The following is a 16132-nucleotide window of genomic DNA, read 5'->3' as shown; positions in this document are numbered from 1 at the left end:
ACTTTGAAGGCTTCTTGCATATAAGTCTTAGTTAATTGGATTGTCGTTATTCACACATAAGATGATGACAATACATTGATTTGGACTGGCCGAATATATCCATGGTTTGTGGGGATGGAAATATAATACTAGACGCCATTTGTATGTTACCAAAATGTCGTCTTGAAGCCAATGTGATTAACTCTTGGTGCAACTTTATAAGACACAATCCATTCAAACTAATCTGAGTTGGCTTGCCTATGTGAACTTTTGCTATGGTGGGCTATGGTTCTTCATTTAATTTCTGAAACTAGCTTGGCTTTCAAAATATATATGTGCATACCAACAGGAATCACCATCGGTTATGTGTAGGGAGAGCTGGTAGGAAGCCTAATTGAATTGGCATACACCATTCTAAGGAGAGGCAGCCCTCATAATTCCACTTTATGTGTTTAGGTTCATCAGTCGACCGATAAAATTGGAAGGTATTCTGATTTCAGGGAATGCCCATACCCTGTAGAGATTCATTGCTTCAACTAGACACTCGAGGAGCATTGGAGTTTAAGTTTTTTGTATAAAATCCTTACAGAGTCGCTAGTGTACTAATAGTGTTTAAACTTGGTTGCTCTAGATGTTCTCCTCTTTTGAAGCTTCTGCTAATTCCTTATAAGTATGACTTGTGAAGGTAAGGAACTATGTGTTATGAAGTGTGGAATTGGATTACTTGAGGTTCAAATGTTCATAATCGGCTACAACTCTAACTTCATTACAACAGATTTGACTCATAACAGTATTAACCTAGTAGTCATAACAATAGTTGCTAGCAGAGCGGAACAACATTCTTGGATATAATTGAAGAAGTATTAAATAGAAGGGTTATTAGAATAATTTAGAAGCACGTGAAACAGGATTGAGTGTAATTTATGAGAGTTAGAAATTCCAGTAAACAAGGAAAATAGTGGAGAACTCGAAGGGCTTACAAGTTAAAGAAATTCCTATGAGGTAGACACAAATTTTCTTGACATGTAAGGTCACTAAACCCCCTCTTCTGTTTGTGAGAGTCGTAATATCAAAGAGGGTGCAAAAAGAATTCAAACCAGCGGAGGGAAAAATGTAGATACGATGATTTCAGCTATGGATAAGGAACATACAAGTTTCTACGTTGGTGATTTGGAGGTTAGCTTTGACAAGCAGGTTGATGAGGTCGATTGCACATGAGATAATAGCAGGTTGGGGTCTTTGTATGATAAGTCTTTATATTCAAATGATAACGTTGCAACACTTTGGTCTTTGCATATAAATCAAGAGAACGAGGGAAAGAAGGTCTATGATTTTGAGAGGTGTGATGAACCATATATCTCTTATGCCGATGATATGAATTCAGAAGAACAATCCAAGATGTCATTGCAAGATGATGAACCACTTCAACATGACAACAATGAAATGCAGCCTTAAAAAGCCACTTGAAGATTAGTGAAGGCATGGTTGTGGCATCTTTGGTATGTTATGACAACACAAACAAGATGGTTGAAGGTCTCTATAGGAAGGTTCAAAGGGAAGTGGAAGGAGATTGGCTTGTTAGCAATTTGCAGGTCGTTAAAAAGAGTTTTGAAACTATGCAAAAATTATTTATGTTTGCTGGCCATCAGGGATTATATTCTTAAGGTTGCTGGAATACATATTGATCAGTCAAATAAAAGGAGGAACGAGATTATGGAGCTCAATAGAGATCTTAAGTATACTCATGAGGCATTAAACAATGCTCAGATTTCTCGTTAGGAACCAAAAAGCCAGATTAGGAACATGAATCACTTTCAGAAACATGAGGGTAAAGAGATGCAGGAGTATTTTCAAGAAGTTATTGAACTTGATAGCTTTCAGCAAACATATGACTTGGATAGTTTCTCCAAAAGGCCAAGTACCAAATTTTCAGATCACATTCAGCTTATAGACAACCCCACGTTTGAAGTGGATGCTGATTGAATTTTTGATAATCCCCTTTTTGAGATAAATGACAAAACTCCTTTTGATTGTCATGAAGATGATGATTTTGATTTCAAAATATTGAATCATGGTACAATTCGTAGTAGTAAATCTTGCTCACAGGATGGGAGTGATGATTTGACTACTGTCGTTTGTCTTTGGATCAGTCCAAATATGGTTCTCAATTTTACACCATACAGGAGTTGGATGGATCTCCTTCGTTAGCCATTGAATTGATCTTCGTGGAGTATTGATGGGAGTTATGTTTCAATCATAGCGAATGACTTTACAGCTTCATACTTACTCATAACACCTATGTACTTGGGGGTTCTCCAGATTTATGACGACGGTATGTTTTTGATGTGCTCGTTGTTTTAGTTTCAACATTTGAGCAGCTCGTTTCTTACATCATCTATTTAGGTCAGGTTGTCACCGTCTACTAGGTTATATATAGTCCCTTGATACTTTTCTACCTCATCATATCAGCTGGTCATGACAACAGGCTTTGGGATCCAGGTGTTGACAGGATGTATCTATGGCTTGTTGAGGATTTTATTGTAGTTCTACTTAGTTTGAGACTAGATGAGAGGATAATCAAAGTTGTACAGCATATAGGTGCAGTGATATTTCATAGAGTTACATGGGATCTAGGGATCCGGTTGATGGATGGGTTGCAAAATGACACCTTGCTTCATAGTGTGGCCAGATTTGTTTTCAGATTGGGTTATAGGACTATCTGTAGATTCATATGGGATCTTGGTACTGATTGCTTGAGGGCAAGCAATCTCGAGGAGGGAAGATTTGTAATGTCCCCTTTTTTGGGACATTAGAAAAGTTAACGACATATTCATATAATACTAAAATTGACTTTGAGAGTGTGGACTCAAATTAACAAAAGGTCAATTTAATATTATAAAGTGGGCTAAAAATGATAGGTAGAGATAAGACGAAGAGCTAGGAAGGGAATCAAAAAGTCATTGCTGTGAGAATAAAAGGAGAAGAGACTCATTCATTTGGTCTTGTGAGAGTTATTCGGAAAGTTTCAGCTTTCAACCAGTGTGAGGACGTAGCCCTTCGTGCCAGTAGATAGTAGATGTAAACCCATTGTCCGTGGAGATGTTACTTGAGGTGTCTCGTATGCGCTTATAGGTTTTTCTCGTAATGTTCCAATCTGACTAAAAAGTTGTGTTAAAAATTGGATTCTGAATGTTGGTTATTGTATTGCAGTTGTATAATGCAATAACATGTTTTGGACGCGTTTTATGAGAGTTTACTGGTTTTCTGCTGTTGGTTTGTAACACATTTTGATATGCTTGAATCCTGAACATTATTTTGAAAAGAACAGTTTTATATCTATTGGAGAATCTATTGGTTTCTATTGTTGTTTCGTTATACATCTACTTATGTTTAGTTCTGAATATGTTTTTGAAAAAGAAATCGGGTATATGTCCATTTGGGATATTTCAACTTCTCATATTGCTTTTCCTTCTCTCTTCTCTTTCTGCTTAATTGTTTATCTTGGGAACTATTTATTGGTGTGACAACTAACATATTTTGTTTTTTTTTCCCACACTTGCCATATGACTGTCTGTAGAAGATATTAAATACTATCATATTTTCAAATAAATGCTCTGTTCATTTTAACTTTCAATTCTTTTGAGGAATCATTGGTACTCTTGTTCAACAATTAAGATTTTGTCATGCAGCTAACATAAAAAAGGAATTATTATGCAGTGCTGTGCAACGATGGCTCACGACTGCGCCTGGTGCACCAACAACACACTGGTATCAGCTTCGTTGTGTCTTGTCTCAGCCTATCTATGTCATGGCTGGGCAGACTATTACTGGTCGGCTCCATATGGTTGCTCACAGTGCTCAGAGCTATACTATGTATCTCACTATGTCAGGTACGGTTTTGTGCATGTATTGGAGATGAATTCCAATGAGCATTCAAGTTTGGAATTTATTAAACTAAACGGAAGTGTGCTGTCTAAAGCAAAAATGTGGGGTGCTGGTGCCGACCAAGGAGGTATACTGCAAACTTCTTCAAGCAAGCTAGATTTGAAGGAACCATATTATAGGATGTCGCAGCCTCAAGCCTATGCCTGGGCTCAGGATCAGTCAGCTCAGCAGTTAGTCCAGCAGCAGGTATGTTAATGGAGCACAAGGAAATGATTCTTTTTGGATTTCTGTTTTCTGGGCACTTGTTAATTATTGTGGTATCATTGTTTTGACAAATTTATGTGAATAATGCGTTGTTAACTGCAGAAAAAGTCTTGTATTTAGAAAACTTGATATTGTGCATAGTATGTGCTTATTTTCTCTAGAGTATAACCAATGTCTATTTTGTTGTTGTTGTCTCTTTTGCACAACCTTATTTACCCTCAAACATTTATTTCACTTTTTTTGTCTATGCATCCGAGGTTTGTGGAAAGTACTTATTTGCTTGTCACCCTTTTCCAAAGTGTTTTATAGTATCGTCATAGATGTTATATCCCAGTTATTCTAACAGAAGTTTCAGATTCCTTTAATACTGAAGGCATTAGAGAAACTTATCTATTCTTCTTTTGGCTGACTCTCTTTACCCCTTAGCACGTAAATCCCAAGACAAATAACTTAGGAGTTTCAGCACCTTTGTTCATGTAGAAAAGGCGCTATATTGTGGCCAGCTGCATGCACTTGAAATTTGCACATAAACAGTAGAAGGGAGAGCATGATAGCCATGTCCTTATCGGATTGATGGCTGACCTCCATTACAAAGAATATACTTAATATTCTTCTTGGGCTGACCTCGTATGTGAAAAGGTAACAAAATTTTGTTTAAAACAAATTAGTATTTTGTCAAGTGGGTGGCCTCCTTTCAAACGCATGCCACTTTAGTGAAAAAAATAAAAAATTAAATTGCATAATAATGGTCAATGTTTTTATGGGTGGTTTCCTCCCTTTGGGTTAAATGGCATGTGAAAAGGTATTTAAGATGGATAGAATGAGAATGAAATGGAGAACACCTGAAGGAACTCATAAGTGCAGAAGCAGATTTCAGCAGAGAATAGAAAATGTTTGCACATTTGTGTAACAGAAATCAATGGAAGAAAAAGCAGATTTATGGAGAATATGGAAGAGAAGACAGCGGTCACTATAGCATCGATTCCCATAAGAAACAGCATTATTGCAAGAACTAAGAGATGAATAAATAATTAGTTTAAATAAAAGAAAAATCGAAGGCATGACTCAGAAATAAGCTACATTAACCAAACAGTGATTAATTTCCCTTAAACAAATATATATTAGCAGTTATCCTCCCTAAGGGTGTGATATAGTCAAGGAAAGACTCAATTTGGAAGAGGGGTGATTAGCAAAGCAAAGAGGGACATGTCTCTCCCATTCCAAGGGAGGCGATATAAAGATATCTTAGGATCAGCTCCAGGACAATATAAGAAATAAAAAAACAAGAGCTTTGATAGAGCTAGAGTCCCTGCCTTTTACAAGAAATGGAAGGTTGATTTTTGTGTGTAGTTAACACAGTAATTGAAAAGGAAAGAGTGACAAAGACATCGAGACAACTTATCAAAGTGAAGCTCTAACAGTCATTGGCAAATCTATCAATAGCAAACATTTGTTGTAAAATGAGGTTTTCATTGATGAGTATTACTGGGGATTACTCAAATTAAATTGTGAGAAAGTTTGTCCAAATAAAATGCATTTAGAAAGATTGGAATTAAAATATTAATATATATATGTCATTTAAAAAAATATTTAAATATCAAATACAACTTTTTAAATAAATCATAAAGAATTATTCATTTCTATGATTAACTATATAATTAGAAAAATAAGATTTTTTGGTGAAAAATATTATTATCACAATAACAAAAAACATTGTGAATCATCCAATATTTTCACATCAGATTTTAAACATATTTATATAAATCAAATATTTTATAAGTCGATTTATATTGTCTAGTCATAATTATATTTATATATTATTTTAAAAATTTAAACATATTTATATAAATCAAATATTTTATAGGTCAATTTATATTGTCTAGTCATAATTATATTTATATATTATTTAAAAAACTAAAAATTGAGAAAGAAAAAGATGATTATTCTTATAATAATATAAATTATTTTGATAACAAATAATTAAAAAATAGAAAATTGAAATTAAAACCTTACAAATCCCTTGATTTTCATGTGGAACTCAAAATTTAAAACTTTTATCCCTTCAGAGTTAAAAAGCTCAAATTTGCTTAATTTGAGCGATGGGATGTCCCATGGACGACAACAATAAAAATGAATTTTGCTTTTGCGTTTTTTTGTGCTTTGGGTATGATAAATTTGAAAGTTTTTTTTTTTCTTTAGACACCTGCACACTGATTAATACTTGTGTACAATTTAATTTTTGAAAAGAAAAAAGTTAATTTTTTCATAGAACAGTTTTTAATTGGGAACTAATTGCTCATCTGCATTGAGAGTGACAGAGCGAGGGGGGATGAAAGCTTTAATATGCTTGGCGTGTAACAGTAATCCTTCAATGTTTTACTAGATGAAGAACAATTGTTGAAAATCAAAAAGCCCTTTACCCTTAAGTAGTAGGCAGCTCTCTTCATGTGAGTTTCAGTAACTGAAACCTTCCATTGAAGAAGATTGCCAGTGACTTTCAGCAATTCCTGCTCCTCCCTTTCCAAAGCCCGAGCCTAGGCTTTTAGCTCATTTTCAACTGTAAATCTGTTGCTATCCGCTTTGTCAAGAATTTGTAAGGGAAGAATTATGTGAGGGGTTTGATATAATTCCACATGCTTTGCTAGCATTGGGTTTTTTTCTCATTTTTTTCTCATCCTCAGAGTTGAAGAAACACTACTGCTGAGAAGCCTCTGTAGAGCAAGAAGTAATGTCACTTAGGTCAGTTCCGCCATAGGAAAAGCTGTCCCCCACATACATATCATTGTGCTGAGTGAAGATGCCTTCCGGCTCCCCAACCATGTAATAATTGCAGGTCACAAGGTTGAGTCTTACTGTTTGGTAGAGAATGAGATCACGGAGTTTGTGGTATCTTGTTTCCAAACAGAGCTTCATGCCTCTGTTACATGGATAAGTAATTACAGGTGCTAGTTATGGTTCAAATCACAGGGGAGGAGTGTGTGTATTTATAATTGAAATCAGAAGCACAAGGATTCTTCGCCTGTGGTGGCAGGAATTGATGGATGCACAGAGAATTCGAGTTGACACAGAACATCCGGACATTTAATTCTTTAATTTTTTTGTCCAGAAATTAATTTTTATCCCTAGCAAAATTACAACTAACCAATCAAAAATTACTAATTAGTGATTGAAAGCTAATTTAAAAATAAAACAATTTTTGAACTTTAGAAATTCAGTTGTGATAAAAATGAATTGTGACAACCAACTGGTAACATTAGTTCCCTTCCTATAGATAGGCAGGGACTAACATGTAGCAGAAATAATTATCGAATGACCAAAAGAAGGCAGCCAAAGAAAATATATGTTCATATAGGAGGATCCATCCACCAGCAAAAGTATATAATATAAGAAACAAAGATCTTCATTAAACGACACTATAATCTACAACAAATTGAATTGTAGTAATAGCTTGAAACACTTTGGTACGAAGTAATGATTATGCATGCTTGATTAGATGTGAATGTTAATAAATCTTGCAGACTTCATCACGCACACACACACATACTCTAAGTTAACATTTGGGTTCAAGGATGGGTACGGGTACATGAACCCGGTAAATGGATACATGATTTTTTCCCCTTGTGTGTGGGAAGAGGGGGAGGGGGGGAAGGGGAAGGGGAACATGTTTTTATGTCTATACAAAAAAGAAGAAGAGAAATATACAAAATTCTGAAACTAAATCATTTCATAGTATGATACTTTATCAATGATCAATGCCAAATGCCAAAGATAAATATTATATGCCAATTTATAGTTGAAAAAATTTGAATTAGTCGTCTCAAGTACCGAACAAGTACCTATAGGCAAACCTGTACTGGGTGGATACTGGAACCCAGTTTGGGGTCTTTGGTCATGAACTTGGTAACATAGCTTATAATACATTTGCGATATATATATATATATATCTGTGTGTGTGTGTGTGTGTGTGTGCGTGTGTGCGTGCGCGCGCGTGTGTGTTGTAGCATTGTTACACTGCCTTGAGGGATAGGGGGATGACGAAACGAGGGGACAAGTTTCTTGGACGAGGAGATAGAGGGGCCTTAATTTCGGGATAGCGGGGGGACGGTATGCTAGTAATGAAAAGATGTTTTGTAAGATAACAAATAAAGATGTAAACAAGTAAGTGCTTGACAATTGCATTGAATCGTTACATAGAACATTGAACATAAATAGTCATAACAAATACCTATCGTCAGTAGAGGTTGCGAAATCTAGTGGCATTGCTGGGGGCAAGGGGGCAGAGTCCCCAAGCTCCCAACGCATCTCCATCTCCAAGACGTGGGGCAAGGGGGGGGTGACGTGTCTCCCTGTTACTATGTATTCTAGTGTTCCCATTTTGGTTATTTGTGATCATGGGAAAGTATGACAGAATCCTTAGAATTATATCTCTAAGAAAACTGATATTATGTGCATAAATAGCTAAATATGTACAAGAAATGATTTATAGAATGCTTTCAATCAAAGTTGGCATAATCGCCGAATAATCGGCGAGTTTCTATTAATTGCCGAGTTTTTGGTATTGATGATTTTTTCTCAGATTTAATCCTGACTCAGCTATAGAAAGAATCACCGATTAATCGCCGAGTTTTTGCAAAAAATCTGAGTTTTTAAAAAAAACTCTTTTTTTAATTTTTAATTTTTTAAAATTTAAAATTTTGTAAACTTTTGTTAAAAAGAAAAGGCGAAAAGCCTATATATATTATGTAAAATAGAGAGTTACAGTATGCTAGAAGAGCTAGGTAGAGAAAGATGTGATTGTAATGATGTTTTTACTTCTAGTTTGACACAAACTATTTACTATTTTGCTTCACGCCATCAGTATTCGGCATGAGAATGTGATTTTGTACCCACTGTGCATTTATATGTATCTAAATTCTTGCTTGTTTCTTTTGTGTTCTCTATAATGAACTCATTAGATGCATCTTCTCATTGAAATTTGCAAAAAATCTATTTTGAATTAAATTTTAGCGATTTTTTTAGGTTCCCGAGTTTTATTTTTAAATGACCAAGTTTTTCCTGATTAAACTTTTGAGGGTCTTTGGCGAGTTTTCCAACTATGCTTTCAATATACAAATTACTGATATTTTCTGTGTCTGCAAAATAATATAATCCTTGTTGTAGATGGTATGAGAATGTTAATATGTAGTTATCATGATTGTGTTTGCAGTTAATATGAGGATCCTCTGTGTTGTTTGATATAACAATCTTAATGTACAAGATAATCATGGGAATCTCTGATTTAATCTTTTAAGATGTGCAATCTGTGATTTACCATCTCTGATATATATCTTTGATTTGAATTAAGAATTCAGATTAGAATACCTGGCGTCGATACAAAATAAAGTCTAAAAACTATAAAAAACTACAAAAATCTATATAAAAATTACGTCTGCTTGTAGAAGTTTTAACTTTCTACGCATAGCTTGAAACCACAAATCGTTAGAATTTCTAGAAAGATCTTTAAGCATTGTACGTTCAGTGTTTTGGCACTTCCCAAACCCAAAAATGCTCTGGAGGCCTCCAAAAATGCGAATACTAGAACATAGAAAATACCAAACAAATATATTTTGTATTTTCCCATTTTTGCTTGTGGCAACATCCTCTGCATTTTCGTGGATTGTTTTTAGAGCATTCCAGCCTCTTTGAGAGGAAATCGGCCCCATTTCGTCCACACTTTGCAATAGATGTTGAAAATGAAGCTAGATTTGTTCATGTGTAAGCCACTTTACCTGTTGAACAAATTTTCCTGCTTTACCACATGATACAAATTGATTGTCAGGAATTCCTCAAATTCCTCATGACAACCTCCACATTTTGATCATTTTGGATTGGATTAATAGCTTCTTTATTCAACTATGTATGACTGATTTCTTCAGCAACATTTGCAATGTCTAGTAAAGGTGGGAAATAAGTCTTCGACAGTTCTACATTAAAGACTGGGGATGAACACCCAAAAATAGAGGCAAGTTGAGTTCAAAATCATTTTCATGAACTTTCTTGATGATCTTATACGGACCATAGGAAAGAGGATGAAGCTTCCTATAAGGGCCTTGTAATCATTCCTTCTGGAAATGCAACCATAGCTTATCCCCAACCTGAAAATTATGAGGAGTTCGATACTCATCGTGCCTCTATTTTTACTTCTTAGTGGTCTGCTCCAAAATTTCATGAACTTGCTGTTGCAAATGATGAATTTTATCAGTGAACTTCATTGCTTTGTCCTTCTCCTTATCTAGAGCATGGTACCAAGTCAAGCTGCGTAATTGGGATAGAAATATTCATTTGTGCTAAGGGCTGATATCCGAGACACACTTCAAATGGGCTATGGCCAGTTGGACTATGAATTGCCTTGTTATAGCTATGTTGTACATATGGAAGGCTATCATCCCATGTACAAGGATTCTTGGAGTGATACATACACAAGATTTGAATAATCATTCGATTAACAACCTTTGTTTGACCATATGTTTGAGGATGGAATATAGTAGACTTTGTTAGTTTTTTGTCCGTCATTATAGATAATGAAGACCAAAATTTACTAAGAAAACAACTATTCCTATCTGAAATAATGCTTTTTGGTAGCCCAAAATGAACCCAAATATGCTAAAAAAAGAGTTTTGCAATTCTTTTGCAGAGATTGCCTTTCGACAGGCCACCAAGATTGCCATTTTTGAAAATCTATCTACTACAATATATACACAATCATGCTCATGTTTAGTGGTAGGAAGACCAGCCATAAAATCCATTGAAATTGACTGCCAAGGTTTATCTGGAATAGGAATTGGAAAATGTAAACCCAACTTACAATTTGTAGGCTTTGAAATGCACATGTTGTACATGCTTGAATGTATTCTATCACATCATTTTTATTTTTGGCTAGTAAAATTATCTTTGTAGTGTAGCAGTAGTCTTACCTATTCCAAAATGACCAGCAACCTCATTGTAGTAAGCTTCCCATATTAACTTCTCATGTTCCTCCTCAAGCACACAAATTTGGCTAACGGGGCAAAGCATTCCCATCTTGCAATTAATAATCATTCACATGTTTACCTTGCACAAGCTGAGTATAAACATCAGAAAATTCATTATCATGTCCATACAGGTGGGCCCAATTTTTTGTTCAATGACCACATGATTCTAATACCATACTTATTCCTGCAAGTGGAGGCCTACTCAGACAATCTGCTACCTTATTGGTGCTTCCTTTCTTATGATGAATGCTTAGGTGAAATTATTGAAGATGGTACCTATCATTTTGTAATTTGCCTTGTGTCTACAAAAATTGAAGGGGTTTGTTATCAATGTGGATGATAGTCTCCTTTCCCATTATATAATGTTTCCATTGCATGCAAGGTTGAACAATAGCATATAATTCTTTATGATAGGTGGGATATCTGTGTAGTGTATCTGAAAAAGTCTCACTATGGTAGGCAATTGGATGCCAATGTTGCATGGGGTGTACTCCTAGGGCATATTCTGATGCATCAGTTCATATTTCAAAAGACTATTGTAAATTAGGAAGAGATAAAACTGGTAGAGAACATAACCTTTGTTTTAACTACTCAAATGCTTGTTGTTTAGCACCTTTCCACTTGAATTTTGCTTTCATACATTCTCGTGTAAATTCAAATCCAAATTTGCGATAAAAGTTAGCTAATCCCAAAAAGCTACGCAACTCTATGAGATTCCTTGGTGCAGGCCAGCCTTTAATTACTTGAATTTTTTCAAGATCAATGTGAATACCCTCACTATCAATAATATATCCCAAGTACTTAACACTTTGCATACCAAAATAACATTTTTCCTTATTTGTAGAGTCCATGTTCTTGCAATGTAGAAAATATCTGTTCCATATGTTGTAGATGGTCTTCCTAAGTTTTACTAAAAATTAGTATATCATCTAGATGTACAACTACAAAAGAGTCAGTCAATGGCCTAAGCATATCATTCATCATCCTCATAAATGTGGTTGGGGCTTTCGTGAGGCCAAAGGGCATCACCAACCATTCAGATAGTCCCTCTTTAGATTTAAAAGCAGTCTTCCATGCATTTGTTGGATCAATTGGTACTTGATGGTACCCAGATTTGAAGTCAATTTTAGTGAAGAATTTGCCCCTCTATGTTGGTCTAAGAGATCATTGATGCGAGGAATTGGATGTCTATTCTTTAGAGTGATCTTATTCAATGATGTATAGTCAATATAGAGCCTCCATTTGCCATCCTTTTCCTTTGCAAGAACAATTGGGCTACTACAAGGAGATGCACTTAAACGGATATGTCCTTTCTGAATCAACATTTGTATCTGCCTTTTTATCTCATGATTTTCTAGAACTAACTTACTATATACTAGCTCAATGGGGTTCATAGTATCAAATCAATGGAGTGCCTAACTTGGCAATGTGAGGGTACCCCTGTTGATAACTCAAACACATTTTGATATTTAAAAAAAAATCTATTTCATTGATCTTTGTTGTTTTGTTGTGATGAACACCATGGAATGGGAATTACACACATTTCTCTTTTGTTCCTCAGGACAAATCATTAATAACACAAATGTACCAGTTTGGGCTATTATTCTTATACATTGTTTTGCACTAGTCAAAGATGTTGTGTGTGTAGGACTTACCTCTAGAATGCAATACTTATATCCACCTAATTTGATTGTGACACTTCATGGCCTAGACTCATACACCCTTTGACGTTGATACATGTATGGCTGCCCTAACAGAATATTACACACATCAAGAGAAACTACATTGTAAATCACTTGATCTTAGAATGGTTTTATGGAATATGAAAGACGACATTGCCGCCTTACTTGAATATCTCGCCCTTGGCTCACCGACCTCATAGATATGGTTGCGGGTGTGATGTTGTCTTTAGATTTAGTCGTTTTTCAGTCTCAATAGATATCAAATTCTTTTGACTGCTAATATCAACAATAAAATGCAAAGCTTTTCCTCCTACCCACATTTTTAAATGGAATAATCTCTCTTCATCATCACGATCAAATGCCTTTGTAGTGGCTACTGTGGCATATGAGTCAACCTCAATGATTTTTTCATCTGCCTTTTGTTTTCCAAAATCTGTCACCTCGGGTTCAATAGCTTCTTCATGGGTTTCCACCATTAAATTCTTTATAGTTCTACAATCTTTAGTGTTATGAGAGAAACTTTTATGGACATGCCTAATTCTTGCCCTGCTTTCTTTACGCCCCATTTCTTCTTTGCTGGTGAATTTGGAGATGGCTCCTTGGCTTTTTGTTTACCCATTGGCTTATTACCTTCACCTTTCCATTTGTTGTTCATTGGATTTTCCCTCCTCCCTTTTTGTTTGAACTTCTCCTCAATTTTTGATTCATATTTGAAAGCACTGGAGAAAATGGTTCTTATTTTATGAAATCCATTTAAGTCTTGAATGTATCTATGAAGACCACTCTTATACTTCAAAAGTTGATGTTTTTCTAAGTCTTTGATGCCAAGCTTTGCAGAGAGAGCATGAAATTTTGGTGTAATCCTGAACTGATTGGTCTTTCTTCTATCGGAGTAATTGGCATTGCATATATTTCTGTTCATAAGTATCCTCCGGGTAATATTTTTGTTTTATATGCTCTAAAAAATTTTCCCATGTGGGTTTTCCATCAAATATCACAGAAAATTCACGTCCTTCCTGAGCTTCATTGGTTTCACTTTCTTCTATTGTTAAGTGGACCTCCCATCCTAACTGCACATGATTCTTAGCTTTGAGGAGGGCAAAGGTTATCTTTTCAATCTCTGAGAAATTATTAACACAAAAAAGTACCTCTCCAATTTGGACAACCAGTCATCAACATCTGCATCAATTTTCTCTTGAAAAGTTGGAATATCAAAATTTACCTGCACCCTTAATGGGGTTTGCTCACCAAATGTTGAATTGCTTGGACATGCCTATCACTTGTTTTCCAAGCATTTGTGAAAAATGTTGCATGATTTCTTCATGTTGTTTATTTAATGCCTCTTCCACCAGTGTTTTGAAGGATTCATCCATCCCTTCATGGTGTTGTTTTTCCATCTACAACAATGTGCGTCTCAAAGGAAGATAATTAGAGAGATCTCTCGTGCCCAATCCCAACCTTTGATAAGATGACTATGTACGATGGCACATACAAGAGTGAACAAGCTCTTATATCGCTGATCTGAATTAAGAATTCAAATTACAATACCTAGTGTAGAACTTGCGATAGTGTGAGTTAATTGAAAACAATTACAATGCAACAATGATGTTTTTGCAAGCCAAAAAGTGATCCATTCAATTTAAAAATAGAGTTTATACAAGTTTGATGGATCCCAACGGTCACTATTATCCCAAAAAAATGAAAATGAAAATTCCACCAGACTTTATTTTGTCAAACGTTTGACAGTCTTTATTGTTGCAAATTTGATAATCTGATTTTCGAAATTACACTAGAAAATGCAATTGGGCACCAATTTCAGATCAATTTAATACTAAATAGTTCGTATGAATGCCAACATTAATTCATAATTCTTGCCCTACGAAATGTGCTATTATATAATTATGAAAGACAAAGGATTTGCTCCAGCTTTAATTCATGACCAACAATGTTTCAAACAAATAGTAGCAGCAATAGTATATTAAAATGCCTAGTACTTGGAAATATTGACTGGCTTTGACTTTTAATTTGTAGTCCACTGTAAATCTACAACAACCGCAATAATATATATGCCAAGCCATATAAATTGAACGCAGCTCTTGAAAATTGTAACACGACACCTTTGAAATGTCACACAAACCCTCCTTAGGTGAACATGACCCTGCAATTGAGAAATTGCTGCCCTGTAATGAAATGAAAGCCCTCTAACACTCGGGTTGAACTCCGAGCCAAGATGTAGAAGCATAAAATTAACAATTCAGCGTTCAATTCGTTCTCCAGAATCCAATCTTCAGCACTTGTTTAATCAACTTCTCAATAATACTAGATAAGCAATTACAATTTGCTTTAGCTCAGCAGCAAATTGAAAGATAAACTCAGAATCTAACCCTTATACTTTAGCAAGGGCACAAAACCACAGACTTAGAGTTGTCCCAAAGACGAGCAAAGAGATAAACAAATAATCGGATGTTTTTCTCATCAAATGTCCTCATATTTATAATCTCCAAATGATAGAAAGTTCCCAAAATGAACTTCACTTAAGAAGCTTCCCACACACAACATTAAAATATAATAAAGTGCTGTTATTATCTAATATATTAATTGCTTTTTGTTGTCAAAACGACTTTTTCCACCATAACTTAATATTTTGACATGTAAGGCCATTGTTTCTTGTTCCCGTGATTTAAGTCATTTTGTCTTGGTTCCAACGAGCTATGATATGAAGGTGACCAACAAACAACACCAACAAAAATAACAACCTCAACGTATTTAGATGAATTATAATAATAATTCACTCGTCTTGTGAAAATAGTTGAAGAAGCATCAGAGTCGAAATTTGACAACACCAAACTGATCTTGATGATGAAAGAGATGTTGAATGAACCCGACAAGGTGTCTTGCTATAAATAGACTCTCCCTCCAAGATTCTTGGAGCTCAAACCAAAACCCTGAAATAAAACATGAGAGCATCACCCTAATGGAGCCCTAAAATTCGAAGTTTTGGGTCTATTACTACATGATCATATAATGAATTGTCATGGCATTATTGTACGTATAAGAAGGTGCCACAGGTCATCATTAACTGATAATAATGGAGGAATGAATAGAACACACGAGCTGAGCCGCAATAAGTGTAGCAGATGGGCAGCATTAAGTTCTCCATGATTTTTAACTACTATTGTTCTTTTCAGATTACACTGATCTCTGCCCCAGGAATCTGTACACTAACAGCATATCAAAAATTGACAAATCTGACATATATAGCAGAAGTATATGCTTGAGGCCCAATAAAATGAAAAGTACACTGTATATCAA

At 35.2% G+C, this 16132-nt stretch overlaps 1 protein-coding gene across 3 annotated transcripts in view; it reads left to right on the top strand.

Annotated features, from left to right (window-relative positions):
• The window catches only part of LOC149534939 (putative histone-arginine methyltransferase CARM1), a 305777-nt gene that overhangs the window by 228152 nt on the left and 61493 nt on the right, over nucleotides 1–16132 (top strand). For all 3 annotated transcript variants that reach the window (XR_016356983.1, XM_089804488.1, XM_089804487.1), the window contains exons 13-14: nucleotides 3697–3869; nucleotides 3959–4110. Coding sequence is in view for 2 of the 3 variants with exons in the window: in XM_089804488.1 (XP_089660614.1) it covers nucleotides 3697–3869; nucleotides 3959–4110 (325 nt within the window). In the remaining variant the exon portion in view is untranslated. The remainder of the gene's footprint in view (nucleotides 1–3696; nucleotides 3870–3958; nucleotides 4111–16132) is intronic.

Source organism: Cupressus sempervirens, chromosome 10 (genome assembly GCF_028749045.1).
Source record: "Cupressus sempervirens isolate cs-2001-9-10 chromosome 10, ASM2874904v1, whole genome shotgun sequence".
In the NCBI taxonomy this organism is placed as follows: domain Eukaryota; kingdom Viridiplantae; phylum Streptophyta; class Pinopsida; order Cupressales; family Cupressaceae; genus Cupressus; species Cupressus sempervirens.
This window is presented reverse-complemented; position numbering and strand designations above follow the sequence as displayed.